Source organism: Polistes fuscatus, unplaced genomic scaffold (genome assembly GCF_010416935.1).
Source record: "Polistes fuscatus isolate 324 unplaced genomic scaffold, CU_Pfus_HIC Scaffold7, whole genome shotgun sequence".
Taxonomy (NCBI): domain Eukaryota; kingdom Metazoa; phylum Arthropoda; class Insecta; order Hymenoptera; family Vespidae; genus Polistes; species Polistes fuscatus.
Genome location: NW_025113151.1, coordinates 3,467,970 through 3,484,953, shown reverse-complemented (window position 1 = coordinate 3,484,953; position 16,984 = coordinate 3,467,970). Strand labels below are relative to the sequence as shown.

General features: G+C 29.4%; 1 protein-coding gene across 3 annotated transcripts; it reads right to left on the bottom strand.

The window, feature by feature from the left end:
- Window positions 1-3,250: 3,250 nt before the first annotated feature.
- On the bottom strand, window positions 3,251-16,336 carry LOC122524077 (phosphatidylinositol 4-phosphate 3-kinase C2 domain-containing subunit beta). 3 transcript variants are annotated; one of them, XM_043646146.1, is made up of 26 exons: window positions 15,100-16,336; window positions 14,267-14,511; window positions 13,982-14,194; window positions 13,667-13,904; window positions 13,144-13,188; window positions 12,677-12,938; window positions 12,374-12,594; window positions 12,185-12,293; window positions 11,956-12,117; window positions 11,643-11,872; window positions 11,465-11,564; window positions 10,961-11,380; window positions 10,505-10,706; window positions 10,248-10,424; window positions 9,853-10,113; window positions 9,590-9,778; window positions 9,302-9,527; window positions 8,793-8,939; window positions 8,463-8,711; window positions 7,950-8,386; window positions 7,709-7,865; window positions 6,822-7,057; window positions 6,531-6,731; window positions 5,587-5,783; window positions 4,661-4,908; window positions 3,251-3,846 (listed from the first exon to the last, which is right to left on the bottom strand). In XM_043646146.1, the coding sequence occupies exons 2-26, from the start codon at window positions 14,509-14,511 to the stop codon at window positions 3,673-3,675; spliced, it is 5,346 nt and encodes a 1,781-aa protein (XP_043502081.1). In that variant the 5' UTR covers window positions 15,100-16,336; the 3' UTR covers window positions 3,251-3,672. The 3 variants fall into 3 exon arrangements, with proteins under 3 accessions (XP_043502081.1, XP_043502082.1, XP_043502083.1); XM_043646147.1 differs by having other exon boundaries at window positions 12,185-12,290; XM_043646148.1 differs by lacking the exon at window positions 13,144-13,188 and having other exon boundaries at window positions 12,185-12,290.
- Window positions 16,337-16,984: the final 648 nt, after the last annotated feature.

The following is a 16,984-nucleotide window of genomic DNA, read 5'->3' as shown; positions in this document are numbered from 1 at the left end:
TACCAAATAACGTCGAAATTAATTAAATTTAATCAAAAAAATTCTCAATGAATAAACAAAAATTTATAATCGTATTATTTAAACCGTCAAAAATCGTACAATATAATTGAATTCATGCAACTATCGCAATTTTGTAGAATATTTTATTTATTAAGGAATGAATGTTAACAAATAAATAGAAAAATCGTAGCATGGAACGAATATTTATTAAATCTTCGTTATTGATCTTCGATAGCCATGTATTTCGTGATAAAGACGTCGAGTAGATGTATAACATTTGTACTGACTCACAGATAACGTTTGTAGTATTTACTTATAGTTAGACGTAATCATTATCTTATGAAATATTACTAAAGCAATCTGTTCGTATGGACCTATAAAAAAGCTTTGTATGTATGTATGTATGTATGAATGAATCAATGTATTATGAATCAAACTTCGATTACCGACATAAATCGATGATAGTGTTGTTAAATAATATTTGAGTACTAAACGCATAAACGGTAGCCGAAGGTGTGAATTACGGTGGACTTTTGGCAGCAATCTTTATATATGATCGTATACCTTCTCTTTTAATAATGTCATATATTGAGTAATTATTGTTTCATTATTAACTATTATTACGAATAAACATATTTATTTCTGAATGCTTGTTGAAAGTACTTAAAATGATTAGCAATAAATCAATATACTTTAGAAAGTACAAATTATTGGACTTGAGTTAAAAATTTCTTTGTATTTTAATACAAAGTTTCGTGCCAAGCAGTTTTTGCTCGACTTTTCATTCAAGTGATTTGATGTTTTGATGCATTAAATATGTCAATGTGTACAACCGATGGTACCCAAGCCTTGAATGAAAAGTTTAACGTGTACCACCGGTAGTAGTACACGTTGCACGGAACATGTTAACCCTTTGAGTGCGGAACGCGCCTAACAATTGCAATCGCTAAAAACGAAATGATTTCATTGCTAATGTAAACTATTTGGATAAAAATAAACGGAAAAAAAAGAAAAGAATTTCGAACCAAAGTGGTAGGTAGAAAAAAAATACATGCGTGCACCTAAAAAAAAAAATAATAATGCACCTAATTAATAAAATTTAAGATTATAACATTTTAATTTTAATATTCTTGTAATCTTTATGTAATTATTTAAACTGAAATATATTTGTTTTAATGTTCCTGCGCAGTAATGACTTCGAGGATAAAATTTTCATCTAATAAAACATAAGATCGAAATAAATTACTATTCAAAGTACGTTAATAGATTTGTAATGGTTAAGTCAATATATATGTGTTTAAACAATCTTAAATATAAGTAGAGTACAGTAGAGTACTAAAATAATTTTTAATTAATCGAAAAAAATGTGTATTGCAATTTAGAAGCACTGAGTATATGTTCGGAACACCGTCCTCCTCGAAATTCACCTTCAGACTGGCACGTTATCATCAATGAAAGTTCTTTTATTAAATATTATTTATATGACTTTCCGAATGTTGCGCATGTGTCTAAAGGAAATAATGCATCGAATTAATAAAATTGAATATTATAATGCTCTGATTTTAGCATTTTTAGCATTTTTATGTAATTATTTTAACGCTCCTGCGCAGTGATGACTTCGAGGGTGAAACTTTTAATGTAATGTAAGTAGAGTGTATTAGAGTATTAAAGAAATTGTTAATTAAACGAAGGAAATGTGCAGTGTTGTTTAAAAATACCGCACACCGTCCTTTTCGAAATTCACCTTCAGACTGGCACGTTGTCCTCTATCAAAGATCATTTACATTGTTTTTTAATCAATTCTCTTATTATCATATTTTATATGTTCTGCATTCCATTACAAGTAAAATTCAGCTAAAAGCCGCTTACAATAAACGTTATAATTGTAATTGGTTTCTTTCGTCTTTCTAATTAATTACTTATTACTTCTTTTCATTCTTTCATTTATTCCATGGAAAAAGAATATAAGTAAAGATTTATAATTATATGGTATTCTATTTTCTCTTCTAGGTTTCGAGATATTTTAAACATGGTATTAACTGTATTGATTTACTTTTTAGCAACTCTAATCATAAACATTCTTCCAGCCATTTTTGACGAGCAGTGCAATAGGTAGTCATATCGTGATAAAAAACTTGCTTATAAGCCGGAAATGCTCGGTCATTTTATAGAATGCCCGGTGTATAGGTCGGGCAATAAAGGTCGGCGATAAAAGTGAACAGTACATCTTGTATATATTTCACATTTATATTATAGTAATATTAATTTAAACAATGAGTGAAAATACATATAAGAATACAACAAAGTTTAATATAGCGGTATGCAAACCTACCATAAAAGTTGATGACAGTGTATACCAATAAAACATCATTTATATCATTAAAACACTTAAATAATTTACTTTACAATAAACTAGACATGTTAATAAGCCGTATTAATTATAATTTACTAGAATATGTGATTTGGAAAAAATTATTTCCATGTGAAAACGTATACGAAATAGTATAAATTGTTTTAATTATTTATATTGAAAAAAATGAGTTCACATTTTTGTAGGAACAAGTTTGTCGTTAAATCTGACAATCATATACTTGCCATATTTAACTACTTTGTTAACCTACTGACTTATCTTTGCTCATTTGAAAGCGTCACGTATACATTATTAGACAATTGTACAAATCATTGTCTTTTATAATAATAAATCATAATTTATTACACAAATTTGATATCATATTTACATCATTTTTATTCTTCCTTCCATATTAGAGAAGAAAATATTATCACGATAATGAACAAATTAATATAATTTATAACTCATACTATTAATTTATATTGATGACATACATCGATTAATTTTCATTAATTTTTAATGTTAAAATACGAAAAATTAAAAATATGTTATCTTCTAGAAATGAAATTTTCTCTAAATACATTTTCTATAAATGTTACTGCGTGTGTATATGGTTATGTATGTTTGTAGTAATGAAAAATATGAATGCGTTGAATACTCTATGTAGAAGACAGCCATGTGAAAATATTACCTTCAATGATTCGTTTTGTGTAGAATTACACAATTCGATTGTATATATGTACAATTACAAAGATAATTATTGATTATTAAAAAATATTATAAATAAATATTTGTGTAGAATTCATCTAAAAGAGCATCGTATAAATGTAGAGCTATCTTTCTTTAATATTTCCTGATAATAGTTAAAAAATCTACACGGCCTTTTTTTTCTTCTTTCTAATATTATCTAATCTTTACAAAATTCAATAATTAGATTCATTTATAAATACTATCTTTAAAAAACGTTCCATTCAATGATTAGAAAGTTTCAAATCATTTTCTGTTCAACTAGAATAATTTGATGAAATAATGTGTTTGCTGTATTTTTTTTCTTTTTTTTATACTTTAATATTAATATTAATTAGAATTTTTCGCGATATATGACGAGAGAAACGATTGATGAGTGCCTATTATATTATACTTCGTTGGTATAAATATTTTGATTAGAACATTAATCATCCTTAACCCCTTAGTCACGATAGCAGAATATTTTGAAAAAGCAACGCCTTGTTTTTGTGCGATATAAGATAATAGCATTTTGAATAATCCTATTAGTTATGAGCATTAAGATATATTATTAACACAGTCTTCCTATTTCCTTTTTACCGAACACTACCCAATGGAAACCATTCGATTATTTCGTTCGTTAAATCCAACCGATCGAGTGGTAATTTAATACCACCTAGAAATTCATTTTCTTGTAGAGTATCGTGATTCCAAATCGTTGCTTCTAAGGCCCTTTCTTTGATAACATCGAGTGGCATTCGATACTCGAGCTAATTAAAAAATAAACATTAAAAATATTCATGAAATTTAACAAACAATAATTGCATACTTCAGTGGTTCCGAAAGTGTGCCCCTCGACTTTTTCAAGGAGACGTTGCATTTTTTTAAAATCTGAAACGTATTTTACTTATTTTTATCTAACTATTGCAAAAAATGATTAGCCATTTCGCAAAATGTACTTGATAGAATTAGATATAGTGCGAAAATCTAGATTCAGCAATAGTGCAGAAATTTGAATAAGTTTGGAAACCACTGATATACTTATTTAAGTTGGCTTCACCTAATTAAGATTAAAGAAAGCAAGAGACACTAAAGAGCGCTTTGTAAACTTTTGATTAAATAGGTTGACCATCAAAATTTAGTTTAATAATAATTTAAAAAATTAATTGTTAATATAGAACCGTAGGTGGTTTACAAAATTTTTAGTTCAACAAAAGAAACTTTTATTTTTATATTTCTAAACAAAAGCGAATTTGACAGAAAAAAAATTGTTTCTATGTTAGGCTCAAAACTTCTCAATCCATCTGTGAGTTTTTGTTTAATAATTGTGATTATCAACTTATGAATTTTGATAAATAAGACAGATTTACGTAGAAAAGAAGAATATAAAATAGTTAGATTTGTAGAAAATAATTTTTAAAAGAAAAAAATTATGCTGTCGAGAAAATATATAAGATGATAAGATTTGAATATAAAATATAACTGTTATATTACGATGTGAAGCCACCTTAAATTATATATCATTATTTAAATTATTGAATATATATATACTATTTAAATAATATTATTACATGTAAAATTTACCATTTCCATGAATGAAGGATAACAACTCTTTTTAACAACCTTAGTTTTACGTTTAGTGGCTTTTGTAGGATCAGGTTTGAGATAAACTTTGACGTATGTATTTGGTTCTTGATTATTAGCAACTTTAGGCAAACCTCTAGCATGATAAACCATTACTGATAAAGTGCCACGGGTATAATGAAGGGATAATTTGATTTGCCCACATTGTATGTTCTCTCTAATTTTTTTCTCAGCCCACCAATTGCCGACTAAAATAAAGTACATTAATTTTGTATTATTTAACTCATTACAAATTTTAAACAAGACACATACGTATATAAACCTGTAGATATTATAGTACATGAGGTACTAAAGAAAAATTGATATACATGCTCAATTATATACATGCTCAAAATCAAATCATTTTCCCTTATTTAAACTTTAAAACTGATATTCTCAAAAACGAAACTTCACATGAGAAAATGTTCTATCAAATTGTTTTATTTTTTTTACACAGAATCATTCCCTTGCCTAGTTGTTCTAAAATGAGATTACTTGAAACTCATAAATACAGAATCATTCCCTTGCCTAATTGCTCTAAAATGATTACTTGAAACTCATAAATGATCTTAGCACATGAGTTTACAGTTTTTAAGCACATATAAAGAATGTCCTGTAAGTGTGGAGGTGGTGATTCTACGTCGAACAATTTTCAAACTTATTTTTTTTTCAGAAAAAAGTTCTTATATAAACAAATTATATTCTACAACTTTGACTTAGCTTTTCATGTAAAATCATGCCCTACTTGCTAGTACCACTAATTATGACACCCTGTATGAACCCCAATCGATACCCTTCCGAGTAAAAGGGTTAATTAAATAAGCAAAGAATTAATTATTAATGACCACTCAAATCAGTCTCCAATTATTAATAATCATAGATATTACCTTTTACTTTACGTAAATGAATATCTGCATTTTGTTGATCTCGTAACAAAGGATGGAAAAATGTATAAACCAAATCACTTTGTGATATTTCCGGAGCCATCTTGAATAAACTCAAAAGAAACTTTTCTATATCTGCTCGTCTTTTATCCGCAACTTGTTTTATGTTCGATCGACCAACACTTCTACCGCTTGGTAAACTAAAAAAAATTAATAAAAATAATAATTAAATACGTATAATATATTTTATGGAATATGTTAGTAACAATGTAGAAAAATTTTATCTTTGTACACACATATATATATGTAAAACTGTAATTAACACCAAATACGTCAGAAAGATTTTCGATTGATTAGATATAAAAGAATACAAGATAAGGATTTCTGGATAATACAGTCATTTCTGTCTACAGAAGAAAGGTGTTTCTTAAATTAAATTATCGATTCTATTAATTGATCCTATTCGAAAGTAAGTCACATTTACTTTAATTTACTAAGTATAAAAATAAGAGAATAAATAATAAATTTAAAAATAAGAGAAGATATATTATTAACAATAAGTGGATTTGAGATAAGTTAAGCATTAATTCAAATGACTTTTTTAAATTTCGTAGGTTAAAAAGAAGAAAATTACAAAATGGGTTTGAAAAAGTTTCGTGCTCATTTGAAGATAGAAAAAGCAATCTACAATACGTCTCATTATGAAACTTATCGTCCAATATCTCAATCAAATTTAATTGAAAAGCATGAATCAAATAACTCAAACCAATCTACGACAAAGAATGAAACAAATAAAACTTAAATTGACTCAAGTTCTAACAAAGCCTCTATCAGAACATAATCAAAACATCATATTGAAAGTATCATCTACAATATTTCCCATAAACAAGAGTAGAGAAATTAAAGGATGAGAATTTTAATAAGAGTATAATATTAATACTTATTACCTGGCTACTTTAGCTAGTGGAAAGTGTATACATAATTTTTGATAAAATTCACAAAACTCTTTATAAGAGCGAAAAAGATATGTAGGATCTGCTTGTCCCTTTCTTTGTATACGTAAAATATACATATAGTATTTTTCTGGATCATATCGTTTCTGATATCCATGTACTTGTACGCTTTTTAATTGACCTTCTTGCTGCATCCTATAAAAATAACGATATTAATATTTTTGTTTTAAATTTATATTGCATTTATTGTTAGATATTTTGTACAAAAAATTAATTCAAACTTACGTATATGTACGTGGAATAAAAGATAATAATGCTCCGTCATTATGATCGCCAGAAAATCTTAGTTGCGCTAAATTATGTAAAAAGAAATTAAACTGCGTAAACCAATTCTTAAGTGAGCTTTCTATCATCCGTGCAAATGTTGCTGCTGCTTCAGGATTAGTTTGTCCTGGAAGCAATGCTTTTTGCACATAACTAACAGCATCCATTGTAACACCAGAGATGCCAGATGAAGTCATCTGTAGAGTTGTATATTCATTCATCTTTGATTTATTCACCAATTCTTTGAGCTCAATATCGCTTAATTTTTGTTGTATAATATTTTGTTTATAAAGTTGCATTATAAACTCATTTTGTGATAATAGGTTTTCCATCGTGAATTACTGATTAATTTGAACGTGCATACGATATAAAATATATTTTGTCAAGATTTAAATTTTACTTAAAATTATTCATGATGAAATTTAAATTATTTTACGATAGAAACATTTTTACGATAGAAACAAATACCATTCAACGACTAAGAAATAAATTTAATGCTTCTTATAAATGAATTATTCAAACTGTTCTGGCGAGGCAACGTTATAACGGTTCGAACGATAAACGTTAATTAAGTACAATGCGGATAATTTAGTATGATAACGGGCTGCTTTCTGATAAAACATGTGGATAAATCTTTCCGTTGCGGTTTTGTTGTTTTCATAACAACGTATATAACTCATAAGAAATGCGGGAAAGAGTATATTATTATCACAAATAGAACATATCATTTATTTTTAACGAATTCGAAATCAAAATTAAACAGTAATTCATGTATGTGTACTTAAAAAAAAAAAATAAATAATTTATATATATAAACTAATAATAATATAAAATTTATTTCTACTTACTAATCCAAAAAGATGAAGGATAAGATTGCCATGTTTACGTACAACATTAAATGCTTGACAACATAGATCAACAAAATGATGAAATTTAGCAGATGGCTTGTCTCCACCATTTATAACATAAGCCATATCAGAAGTTAGAACAAATGGTGTTCGATCTCTAAGAAAATAACAAAATATATGTATGTATATATTAATTGCTATTGCTATTATTATTATTATTATTACTATTATTAATCTATACCTTTTGAAATTTCCAAACATTTGAGCATCTCCAAGAAATTTTCCAAAATCTATATGAAATAGATGACCAGATGTTTTTAACATAATATTATCATTATGCCTATCACAAATTCCTAAAATGTAAGTAGCAACGCTATAACCAGCACACGAGGCAGTAAAATTTTCTACCGCTCTTTCGTATTCTAATTCAGAAGGATTATGCTTTGCTAGCCATTCCGCGATAGGTCGATCTTTAAAAGATCCAGTCAAACCAAATTCAACTTGAATTTTTCTAAGCGTTTCTGCATTTGTGACCATTTCTATCATTCCACGTTTGTGGCCAGTGGGTACGCAAGCAAAAGTAACCATTTTTAAATCAAGACCTTCCTTTAACCACAATTTATCCATAATGCGCATCATTTGTAAGGTCAACATATCTTGTTGTAAATCATCACCAACCTGTGATAAAAAAAACATTATATTTTAACCAATTCAAAAATATTAGAAGAAAAGTACTATTGTATAAATAAAATACCTTAAAGATTGCAGGACTTAGTACATTATCACAGCTAATAAAGTTAATTTTCAATGGAAGTGTAAAAGATGGGAAATATGAGCAAATTTGTACATTTATACCATAAACTTGTTTACTAGGAGACAATGGTAAACATGTACCATTATCTTCCATTAATTGACAATGTATATTTTGTAAACCAACTCTGAGTGTATCCATTCTTAACGACTCTTTAGTAGTTTTAATATTTTCTGCCACCTCATTCAAATTCTGAAAAAATGATACATTCAATTGTATTTATAATGAATAACAATTGTTATATGAAGTAAAATATTTAACAAAAATAAACACCTTAACTAATAATTGTTGAGTAAGAAAACTATTTCTTAACGCATCCCCTATAACTGCTAGCAAAGCTCGCAACATTAATTGTAATCTCCTATGATATCTTGCAGAACTGATACCTTTCTCATCTTCTGGTACAATTTCTGCAGAATTCTAAAAAAAATATATTATATTAATTAATATGTTAGTGCATTTTTTGTTTTTATGGAGAGCATGAAATTGATGGGACAAGGTTTAAGCTTTTTGCTACCACATATGACTATAGAGGTAGAAATATATTAACTTCACAAGTGACATTAACCCTTTGATTGTTATGGACACATGTATGCATCTAACAATCTTTTTTATTTTATATACCCGATACACACAAGTTATGGGATTTTTAAACTTGAAACGTACCGAAAATTGATACTGCATAAATTGTACACTTCAACAGTGAAGTTTTATTGGCCAGCTCCATTACAGTGAAAAAGTTAAAAATAAATGATATATGATGATAACTTTCCAAACTGTACCTGAGGACTTTGTCCTGGTAATGCTTGCGTTAATAGCCAATAAATATGATGAGCTACTCTCGGTGATATCAAAGCTCGTTCCAATAAAAATTTAGCTAAAGGAGAAGCTTCATATGTTTCATGTTTCAATGCTTGAAGCAATTGCGGTAAGTAATCAACTAGTTCATCGTTACTTAATTCTTTGATCCATCCAACAGCCATTTCTCGAACTTTCATATCTGGAAAACTGAAATTAATATTAACTTACAATTAATGAAAAATATTTCTTAATACAAAAATTCAACTTACCATGGCAGAAGTAATTGTAAAGCTTGTACAGGTGGTAAAGAACTCCAAACTCTAAGAGATGCATGCAAATCTGGCAAACATGCCCAATCCCAACTATGCGCAGCTAATAATACTTTAGGTAAAGCTTCCGGTTTATCATGTAAATAATGTCTTTTTTCCCATAATATTTCTCTTTCATCTACAGGAGGCCTAAATTATAAAAATAGAATAGTAATCAACTCGAATATCATTATATCATATAGTTTATATATTTAAATTAGTACCTTGAAAATGTATCTTGCTGTGTAATATCCAATAACAATTCTTGTGTATTTTGATCCAACGAATTAAAATCTAATGATTTAACATCATGATCTCTTAATTCTGTTGGAAAAAAGACATTTCCGCCATAATCTGGTAACTCTATTCCTATGATAGGATGCGTATCACCATGAGGATGAGTTCCGGGTGCTGGTGCAGGACCTAATCTTTTATCAGCAATAGCAGGCCAAAGAGATAAAAAATAACTTCCTTGGCTTATAATACTAAAACAATATTAACAAATTTATATAATTATAGAATAGAGCAGCAACATATAGAATTAAATCTTGCAATATGTTTTCTCTCTCTCTCTCTCTCTCTCTCTCTCTCTCGCCTAAGATTTGATAAATTTATTTACCCGTCATAATTAAAGAATTGTATAGCAGCCCAACCAAGTTCTTCTTTTCTCATAGCACCTTCTGATACGGAATTTGATGATTCGTGTTCAGTAGGTTGTAACGTACGCCCATAAAGAACTAATACTAGCCTGGCTTCTCTCGGAACTTGGCATACACTAATCCCACGGAATTCCAACCTATGTTAATATTAAATAATACAATAATAATTGTATAAATAATTTTCGTATATATTAGAATACATAATTGCATTACTTACCAAGAATTAAATAAAATTCTGGAATAAAAACTCAAGCTTACTGTTGTGGGTTCTGATAAAACGGGATTACCAACGGGTCTTGTACCGTGAAATATTTGAGCTGCAATAATGTAATCGTTATGCTTCCAATGTCCTGGTAATCTGTGTAATGATCCAACTCGTACAAGCACAGTGTCTATAACTTCTGAAGATACTACCCTGTCTATTAAATTATAAATAAATAAATATAGTCATACGTATATAGAATTCGTGAAAAAAATTGAACCACTGGACTCTGACTGTACCAGGATTCAAACCTGGGCCTTTCGTCTTTTGAACGACTGCTCTATCCATTGAGCTATCCAGAGACCTCGGTCAACTTTCTCACGAATGCCTACTCTATTTAACATGGAGGTGCTCAATCCAACATGTATAATCTGTATAAATTAGTTAAATAATTAAAAAATTTGTATTTACTTGCAGAATTTTCTCCTCTACTGTTCAACTGAAAATCGACTCTAAAAGCGTGACAATAAGTTTCTACGAGATCTTGAATCGCATCACGAATTTTATGACAATAGGAAGTGATAACATCAGGAAACTTCGTTCGTAACGTTACAACCGAATAATCTCCATCTTCATGCACTATTTCAGGTTTCTTGCACTCTATATTCGTAGTATGAACTTGAGGCAAAAATTGGCAGCAAGCATTCACAAAATTATCTACTGCTTCTGTGATTTCAAAAGTTTCAATATTTCCCATCAATGCACAGACTGCTTTCACAGCTTGAACGACACCTTGTGGTTTGAGCTGAGGCAAAAGAATAGAACCGTGATTTGTTGTCACTAATTCCATTGCAGTAATTTCTACTCGCTCCATTTCCTTTTCTACTGTTTCTGTAATTTAAAAATAAAATATATTATAACTATTATCATCAAATGTAAATTCAATTAATTTAAATAAATTTCAAATGAGTATACCTAATAGAATAAGCAATGAATCATAAGAAATTGGTTGTAATGGTTCGTTAGGAAGTATATCTTCTAATTTAAGACATTGATCCTGATTATCATCTTGAAGCTGAAAATTTGTTAAAATTATATTTAATACAAGATATGTTGAATAGTACAGAAATAATATTGAAGTCAAAATATTTACTGTGCGAGCTATAGATTTTTTTATTTGTGCTCTTGTCATGATAGCTAATTCAATATCTTTTTCCAACTTAATACACTGATGAATATATTCGTATTGTGCTAACGTTGTATTGGGAGCTAAATATTCTGCTAAGCCCCAAACTCTTAAACAATATTTTTCTACGTTTACTGTATCTTCATTATCCAAAGAACAAGCAACATTTAAAATAACATGTTCGACGCTACAGTTTACTGCAAAACATATGACAATTAAAATTTTATTAAAACCTTAAAAGAATTTTGACGTTTCATAAATATCACGAAAATAAACACACCGTTACAAGTAAATGAAATGGACGGAATAGAATCTTTCTCATTATCTGATAATTGTGGATGCACAACTAACTTAATACTTGTGCCTTCGGGATATAAGTTTTCCATTGTTGGACTTATTACATGACCGATATTTGTACTAGGATTGTTAAATGGAAATTCACCTATAGAAATTAAAATAATTAATTTATAATAAATATAAAGTAGAAAATTAAATTTTTTCTTACTAACCTCGCACCGATTTAACCATTTGATGAAAAGCGCTCAGATCTCCATCGTTACTAGATGGTCTAGTTTTTATCACCGTTACATTTTCATATAAACGTGACTTCTTTTTCTGCTGTAAATGATAATACGATAATATAAAAATTAAAAATATAACAATTATATACATGTGTATTTATACGTATGTAAACTTACACGACGATCCAAGGAAGTTCTTCTTCTTTCAATAGTATTCCATGCAGATGAATTTCTAGGTGGCAGTGGTGGAGGTGCAGCTGGAGAAATAGCTGGAGATTTACCTGACTTTTCTACCGCTACATATACAGGATCCGAGTTTACGCTCTCATTTGTGCTATACATGTAATCGAAAGGATCAAAAGGATCATATACAGTTCCACTAATTTGTGATTGCGTATCTAAACAAAAAGAAAAACAATAAATTCATATAACATATTGATATAAAGAAATCAATTTAAATAGACAAAATTAATTACATACCATCCTTAATGTCATTCGAACATTCGCTGCTATCATCAGTCTTAACAAGTAAAGGGTCAAATGCTTCTAAAACACTGACTCTAACATTTGTTTTATCCTCTACTTCTTCGCATGTATTCAAATCTATAAGATTACTATTTGGCTTTTTTTCTATCACTTTCAATACATTTAACTGCTCAGCTGCACAAAATTTAGGTACTAATACATTACAGGAGGCTGGTGTTGCAATGCCAGGTCTGTAATTCAAAGGCAAGGGAGGAATCTGAAATAAATAATATAATTCATTATTTATCTATACATAATAATATCTTAATTATCTTCATTTTCTATCTATTTTTAATCCAATATATCAATATATTGTTAATTAAACACCTATGGTTCTAATGTAAGTAATTGTTAATATTCAATGTTATAACTAATAAATATATAATAAGCGATTCAATTTTGGAACATGCAAATGAATATACCTGTTGAAAGAAATAATTTCTAAAAGCAAGGAAATTCCATGCAGACTGTAATAAAAATAATGTATTAAAAACTTACATAATTTAAGAAGCTACCGAAATATATAAACATATCAAGTTCATTTAATACAAATAGTACGTATACAAAGTGTCTTGACTTGATATTCTATAAGTGAGAATAAGAAAAAAAGCATAATTGGTATGTGAATATAGTAGAAAAGGATAATTTTTTCCTATGAAAGATATTATGGACAAGTGAAGCGAATTTTATAAGATAAAGCATATTCAATTTTTATAATAATTATATCTACCTAACAAAGAAACTTTTAGCAAGAATGCTATTATTTATTTCAATTTCATTTGTTTATAACTATGTAATAATGTGTTTCTAACCAAACTTCAAATAGCATTTCTTATTTCCACTTGTAGAAAATATGCTTCCACAGATTGACCCGTAAATCCTAGAATACCCTGTATATACATATAAATATGTTAAGAAAAAAGTATAACAACAAATATTACTTGCCTGTGGTGTAATATCAGGTACATTGCTATTGCTACTACTGGCCCTTGACAAGATAGGACTGATTCCTGGTGTTCCAGGTGTGCAAGGTGCAGTAGAAGATCTAGGCCCAGGTGAAAGTGAATGATATCTAAAATCTCGAGATTGATAAGATCCTGCTGAACTATTACTTCTTGAAATCCTTGTCTGCTTTTTTAATAAAGCAGGATGAGTCTCCCATTTTGGTTCTACCAGTGTTTTTCTATTTATATCGAAAACATTAAATAATCATAGATGATTTTGTCATTTGAATTTTCAAATAAACATGCTGCATCTTACGGAGGTGGAGGAGGCGGTGTACAATATTCTGATAAGTTATCCTGCTTTATCGGGCTTGTAAAATTAATTAAATCGGTGGACGTTTCTTGACTCGATGGAGCAGTTGTCGAATTTCTCCTACATGGGATTGGTGGTGGTGGAGCCAACAGCGTAGCATTTTTTGATTGATTTTTATTAAAAGATCCAGGACGTGGGCGACTTCTAAATTGTAACCTATTAATAATCATAATTAATTAATTATGAATATTATATATTCTGTTCAGAAATAAAAAAGGTTTTACTCACATGCCACCTTGCAAAGCACCATCTGTCGTTGTTGATCCGCTACTTATGTCATGTGAATTATTTTGTGACGGATAAGACTGTTGTATATTACTATACTCCAATCGTTGCTTTTGTAACCTAAATTTTTCTAAAGCTAAACTTTCTAAGCTCAATGCTTGAGCACGTTCCAAATCTTCTTGAAATTGACGCTCATAGTCTATCACCGAAGATCTCTGCGCATGTGTATTTCTATTGCAATTTGACATCTACAAATAAAATATGAAATAATTAAAAACAATGACAAATAACAGTAACACAGATCTTTAATGCAATAAAAATAAAATTTCAATTAAATAATCAATGAGATAAAAATTTCTAGAAACATGAATATAACCTATATCTGAAAAGAATAAAAATAAGATAAAATTTATCAACAATCTAATTAACGCGATATAAAAACAAACGATTCAATATTCTACTATGCAAGAATATTAAATAATATAATAAATAAACAAACCTGTTTTTTATTCTCTTAAACTATATCTACAATTCATAAGTAAAAACTTAACCTTTAAAAATGAGAGGTAGAGGATAATAATAAAGTTTACGTTGGAGTATTTAGAACGTAGTGTTGATAAAGTTAAAATAGATGTGCACACAGATACACTTCCAAGGGTGTTTATCAGTGTTAGTACGTTTAAATGTCCTTATCGTGTGTCCGGACTAGTGCTATCCCGTAAAAATAAAAGTGACGGAGAGGTATATAAGAAGGGAATTATAAAGAATGAGAAAAAGAACGATATAGTTAAAAGTACAAATGACTAGTATAGGTAAGATATTTGGCAGATGCTCACCGTGGCATTATTTTAGTTGCAAGGTCTCGTTGACAATTGTAACACAGTGTAAATGGCCGTACGATTAGTTTAAATACGGGCAAGAAAATACGGATTCGAAGGCGGAAACACCGTTATGATCGGGGACGTGACACTCGTATATTTCTTTCTTCCTCTGCCCCACCGTTATCCTCATATAGTCCCCTCTCTCACTCTTTCACTCACTCACTTACTCACCACTCACTCACGCTCTCTCTCTCTTTCTCTCTCTCTATCTCTCTCTCTTTTACAGTTCACCCTACTTTGGTTCTTTCACAATGTTGTCGACAATATGTTGTGTGCCGTGTTGTGTCAGCACGTTCGCCTTTTACGATTCTCCTGCCTTTTCTTTGAAATATTTTTGATTCGAGGATGGAAATGAGTATTTCTATATCTACTTGAAGTTAGTTGTAAAAGGTAAGGATAATGGGGAAGAAGGAGAAGAAGAAGAAAAAGAAAAAGAAGAAAAAGAAGGAGAATGTTGATATGGAGAAGAAACAGTGGTGGAGGAACAGAAGGAGGAAGTCAATGACGACGGGAGAAACGCGGGTAAATGCCGCATGACCAATATTATCACGTTCCCGTACTTGTTGTAATACATGGTGCGTTGGTGGCGACTGGTAGCGGCCGTCGAGGAGAACGCCGACGCTTTAATAAAACTCGATCGGATGTGTGTGCGGCTTTGTAATTGAAAGCGGCTCAAAGCGGCTTCATGACGCTCGCGTTAACGCTTAATACTTTCCGGACGCGTTCACTGATCAGCTTCTTGATCTCGTTACTTCTATCACTGCCACATCCATAACTCTTTCTTTCTTTCTTTATTTATTTATCCTTCTTTTTTGAAAGTTTCATTTCCTTAATCGCATTAGGAGTGTTAAGTCTTGAAACACGAACTTGTCGTCACGATAACTGGGGAATACATGCGAAACACTGTAACCGTGGAAACATTTCGAAAAACGTAACTAAAAAGTTCATGCGATATTAATTTTATATTATACATCGTTGTTTGTTAATAAAACGATGTATTCTATGAACTATAAATCTCCGTTTCTTTTTTTTACTTATTACTAGTTTATTTTTTTTATTTATTATTAGTTTATTTTTTTCAAGTAAAATTTCTTTAGTCGGATTGGAAATATTATGTCTTGAAACTGAATTTTTGTTGTCAAGAAAACTGGGAAAATACATGCGAAAAATTGTAACCGTGGAAACGTTTTGCTAACTGTATTAAAGTTTCTCTCGCTATCATATTCATTGTTTTATCTTTCCTTTCTTTTTCTTTTTACTGCTTACCTTTTTTTTACTGCCTATTTTTTTTTCACTGTCTATCTTTTTTTTTTTTTGATAGTTTAATTTCCCTTAATGGCATTAGGTGTGGTACGTCTTGAAACACGAACTTGTTGTCACGAAAATTGAGAACGACACGCGAAACATTGTAACCGTGGAAATGTTCCGAAAAATGTAACTGAGAATATTTCATGTGATATTAGTTTTATATTATACATCGTTGTTTGTTAATAAAACAATGCAATATAATTTTTGTCTCTTTTTCTACTTATATATTTATTTTTTTGAAGTACGATTTCTTTAATCGGATTTGAAATAAATCTTAAAACTTGATTTTTATAATCAAGTAACTGAAAATGATATATGAAACATTGAAACTGGAAATGTTACGAAAAATTTAATCAAGATGTTCATGTTAAATCGTCGTTTGTTTAATAAAACAAAAACCTCTTCGTACGAATTATGATACTCTACATATTTGAACTTAAAGTTTAAAAATCAAAGAATGACGTATATAAACAACACTCGTTATATCGTATTAGCTATCTTCTCTTCTTCTTTTTCTAATTATATTCTTTTT

What these genes read in the sequence shown, in the direction of transcription:
- LOC122524077 (XM_043646146.1), bottom strand. Translation starts at nt 14,511, where the DNA reads ATGTCAAATTGCAATAGAAATACACATGCGCAGAGATCTTCGGTGATA. An exon ending in AATGGTTAAATCGGTGCGAG is followed by an intron (nt 12,118 to 12,184) that starts GTTAGTAAGAAA and finishes TAATTTCTATAG; the next exon opens with GTGAATTTCCATTTAACAAT. An exon ending in CCACTAGCTAAAGTAGCCAG is followed by an intron (nt 5,784 to 6,530) that starts GTAATAAGTATT and finishes AATTTTTTTTAG; the next exon opens with TTTACCAAGCGGTAGAAGTG.